The following is a 4061-nucleotide window of genomic DNA, read 5'->3' on the forward strand; positions in this document are numbered from 1 at the left end:
GCTTAAAACTTTAGATCTACATCCTCTTACCCAGCCAAAGCAGCCAGCCAAAAATCTCTAGATTCTACCTGTTTTGGCTAGGGCAGTAGTGCCGCCCTATGAGGGCGGCAGTGCCACCCATAAATGACCGTTGGGACCCAAGAGGTATAAATATCATTTGGGTCGGCCTACAACTGAAAGCCTTCTTCTCCAATGGTTTAGTTCGAAACTAAACAGACTAAAGCTCACCTCTCTCTCCTCCATTGTTGTCCTTCAAGCTCCTAAGCAATCCTTGATTTCCACCATCAAAACTTGAGAGAAAAGGCAGCAAAACTCGATTGGAGAGCAGATCCACTGATTCCCAAAGTCTAAGAGCATTTGGTTCACGTTTGGCCGATGGTTCTAGGGTTTGTTACTCTTGGAGCTTGCTCCTAGCCGGCTAGACGTCACCCTTGTGCTTGCCAACTCGTGTGGCAGCCTTGGGAGGTTTGTAACCTCATCCTACAGCTAAGAAATTACCCCTCACTTCAAGAGTTCATTCTCTTGATTTGAGAACAAGGGTAAGGCAAGCCTTGGTGGCGAGCCAATCCTTTTGTGGATGCCTCAACAACATGGACTTAGGCAAGCCTTGGTGGCGAGCTGAACCACGGGATAACTTTTTGTGTCTCGCGTGCTTCACTTTGTGTTCTTGCTGGTTCAGCTCTTTGCTAGCTATTGTTAGGGTTTGGTAGCTCGATCCTCTCTTGTGTGAGATTTCTGTGGTATCCAGTCTTCGAACTGGATTTTATCTTTCTGTTGCAGGATGAGCAGTTGAGAGGGTCAGGTTACTATATGTGAAATCTCAACACTATCTGCTTTATTTTTGAAGAGCGGCAGTGCCACCCTATAAGGCCGGCAGTGCCACCCTCTATTCTAACAGAGTTTTGAGTTAAATTTGCAGGATTGAGCAGCTGAGAGGGTCAGGTTACTATCTGTGAAATATCAACGCTGTCTGCTTTATTTTTAAAGAGCGGCAGTGCCGCCCTCTATTCTAATAGAGTTTCGAGTTGAATTTTTACAGGCCTATTCACCCCCCCCCTCTAGGCCTCCTAGGTGACATCAAGGTCCTTTTAATTGGTATCAGAGCCTGGCTCTCAATTTTGGGCTTAACCGTCTTGAGAGAATGATGTCGACAAGTAAGGAGGTATCTCTAGAACTTTTACTTTTAGATGGCTCAAATTATACATCTTGGTCTGCTAGTATGCTTGATGTTTTTAGGACCATGGGTCCTCAAATAGAGCAGATTGTAGATGTAAGTATTTCACCTCCTCATGATGATTTGATCTACTTATCTAGAGAGGAAGTGAAATGCTTACAACTCAATGCTCAAGCTGCTAATGTCTTATTTAGTGCTTTGAGTGAAGATGTACTTGATGCTGTCATATTTGGAGATGGTAAACCATTTGGTGATGCTCATATCATTTGGACCACGCTCAAGGAAATGTATGGCAACTCCAAATGTAAAGAGAGCAACCTCTCATTGGAAAAACCACTTGAGGAATGCTCAACTTCATCGACAAATAATGAGCCTCAAGTGATTCTCTCAAAAGGCCTATTTGATCATGCCACATCCACTTCCTCGTCAACATATGACTTATTGGATGGTAATGAAATAGTTGGTGAGAACAATATTTTTACATGTGGTACTTCTACTTTCTTTAGATCTTGTGAGACTAACATTTTGAAGGAAGAAGAAGCTTGTGATTGGTGGAAGCCAAATGATGAATCCACCTTACCAAGAAGCTCAACTCTCTATTCCACTTTACATATCGGTCTCATGGCAAAGAAAGAGAAGAAAGTGGCAAGTGAGAGTGAGAGTGAGAGTGACAGTGACAGTGACAGTGGTAGTGATAATGATGAGATCAATCAACAACTTGCACGTCTAAGCAAGAAAGACAAGTTGATAGTGATCAAGTTCATAGAGAAGATTCAAGAGCAAGAAGAAGATCTCTACAAGCAAGAAGAGCTTCTTGTTGAAAAGATCAAATGCTTGGAGAAGTTGACCAAAAAGCATGAAAAGCTTAAGTGCTCTCATGCTAGCTTGGTCCAAAGGTATGAAAACTTGTCAATTGAGCAAACTCATACTATTAACTCTCTATCTTGTGTTGCTCAATTAGAAGATCAAAATTATATGCTCAAAGACAAGTTGGAAAAGCTTACTAGCAAAAATGAGACTTTGCAAGAAAGTCATGATGGGCTTTTGTGCTCTCATGAGAAGCTTATGGAGTCTCATCTCATGCTAGAAGTTGTTCATGAGGTTGTGGTAACAACGGTAAAATCATACCAACCTCACACTCACAAATGCACATATACACAAGGTTCATCTATTTTATCATGTGCTAACAAGTGTTGCTCTCAAGCAAGCCAACCTTCCATTGAGCATGTAATTGTAGAAACTTGTGATGATTCCATTGCAAAAGAAAATGAACAGCTCAAGGAAGAAGTTGAAATGCTAAAAAGGGACTTGATTCAATGGAAGGGCAAGTGCAATGCTCAACCTTCTCAAGATAACCATGAAGACATGGTGAAGAAGCTTGAGAAGGGATCAACCAATGCATGCATCAAGCCTTATCAAAAGGGTTACAAGTCCAACAATGGCAAAGTGAAGGGGATACTTAAAGAAGTGCAATTTGTCCAGAATGCAGTAGTTCAGCCAGCTGCACAGATGGCGGCAGTGCCACACCCCAAGGGCGGCAGTGCCGCACCTGGACAGAACAGAAAAGTTCCCAAGGCCATCAAGGTGCAACATCAATCAAAGAAGACTCTCATCACTTGCTTCAAGTGCAAGAAAGAAGGTCACCATGTCAGAGATTGCCCCTTGAAGAAAGAAGAGAAGGGCGTGAGCAAGATCCAAGAGAAGAAGAAGATGGCTCATGTCAAGTTCTCCAACATGGGACACAATGCTTCTATGTGTTCCAACAAGGTCGATGATCAAGCCACACTTCCAAAGAACAAGACAAGAAGAAGCAAGAGGAAGTGTTATGGTTGTCATGAGAAGGGACATGAAATTGGCTCATGTCCTAATAAGAAAAGTGAAGGCTTGTCATCATCAACAAAGAGGTTCATTAGCAAGGTAACAAGCAAAGTGCAAGAAGAGAAGGCTAGAAAGAACAAGAACCACCTATGCTACACTTGTAGAGGAAAGGGACATTTAAGTAAGGATTGTCCCATGGGTAACACTTCTAAGCTCAACTTGTCAATTGATTTAAATATGCTTAGGAGGCCCAAAAATGATACTTGTGCTAGAAAGGTGATTGGTTCACCATGTGCTAGCACACAGGCCATTTGGGTGCCTAAGTCTCTTGTGACTAACCATAATGGACCCAACATAGTTTGGGTACCAAATTATGCTTAGTAAGTGTTGTAGGTACTTGAAGGTGATATGAAGCTTCGGGGTGCTTGAGCAAGTTGATTGAAAATATTCACTCAAGCTATCAATCAATTCACATTGCGTATTCTTATATGGTTGACCCAAAGACGAATCAATGGGAATACTTCATATTCACCTCGGTAACTAGTACCTAACCCTTGCTAGCTAGCCACTTGACATGTGTGGTCTCTAATAGTTGACAAATATATGTGTGTTTGTAAATTATTAAGAGTGGCTAGAGTACTTCAAGTCTAAGTGAATCATTTGCCATATGATGCTTTTAATGGCTTTCTAGTAGAGCAAGATCTTATTCAAGTTGTAGGTAATGAGGAACCACCTTGTGGAGCAATCAAGAAAATGGCCATTGATGATATAAGACCACAAGAAGTAATGCTACAAAAGTGGAAGCTCCTCAAGTTGTTGCTGTACCAAATTCCGCTGACAACTCTGATGCAGAGGTGCAGCACACCCCTGCTGCAAATCAGCAGGGTGGCAGTGCCGCACCCAAGGGCGGTAGTGCCGTCCCTCCTACATAGTAGCAGCTAACTCCACTCTAGTTCGTGGATAAATCTACAACCTTCATATGTGCAAGATGAAGATGAAAAGACCACCTCATCCATTACAATCAAGAAGGGTGGTAACATCTCAATCTCAAGTGCAATTTATTTCAAAC

The 4061-nt window shown here is 42.2% G+C and overlaps 1 protein-coding gene across 1 annotated transcript; it reads left to right on the forward strand.

The window, feature by feature from the left end:
* The first annotated feature begins 1144 nt into the window (after window positions 1-1144).
* LOC136544481 (uncharacterized) lies at window positions 1145-3373 on the forward strand. Its single transcript, XM_066536634.1, has 2 exons — window positions 1145-1924; window positions 2498-3373. Exons 1-2 carry the CDS (start codon window positions 1145-1147, stop codon window positions 3371-3373), a joined length of 1656 nt encoding a protein of 551 aa, XP_066392731.1.
* Window positions 3374-4061: the final 688 nt, after the last annotated feature.

Source organism: Miscanthus floridulus, chromosome 3, assembly GCF_019320115.1.
Source record: "Miscanthus floridulus cultivar M001 chromosome 3, ASM1932011v1, whole genome shotgun sequence".
NCBI classification, from domain to species: domain Eukaryota; kingdom Viridiplantae; phylum Streptophyta; class Magnoliopsida; order Poales; family Poaceae; genus Miscanthus; species Miscanthus floridulus.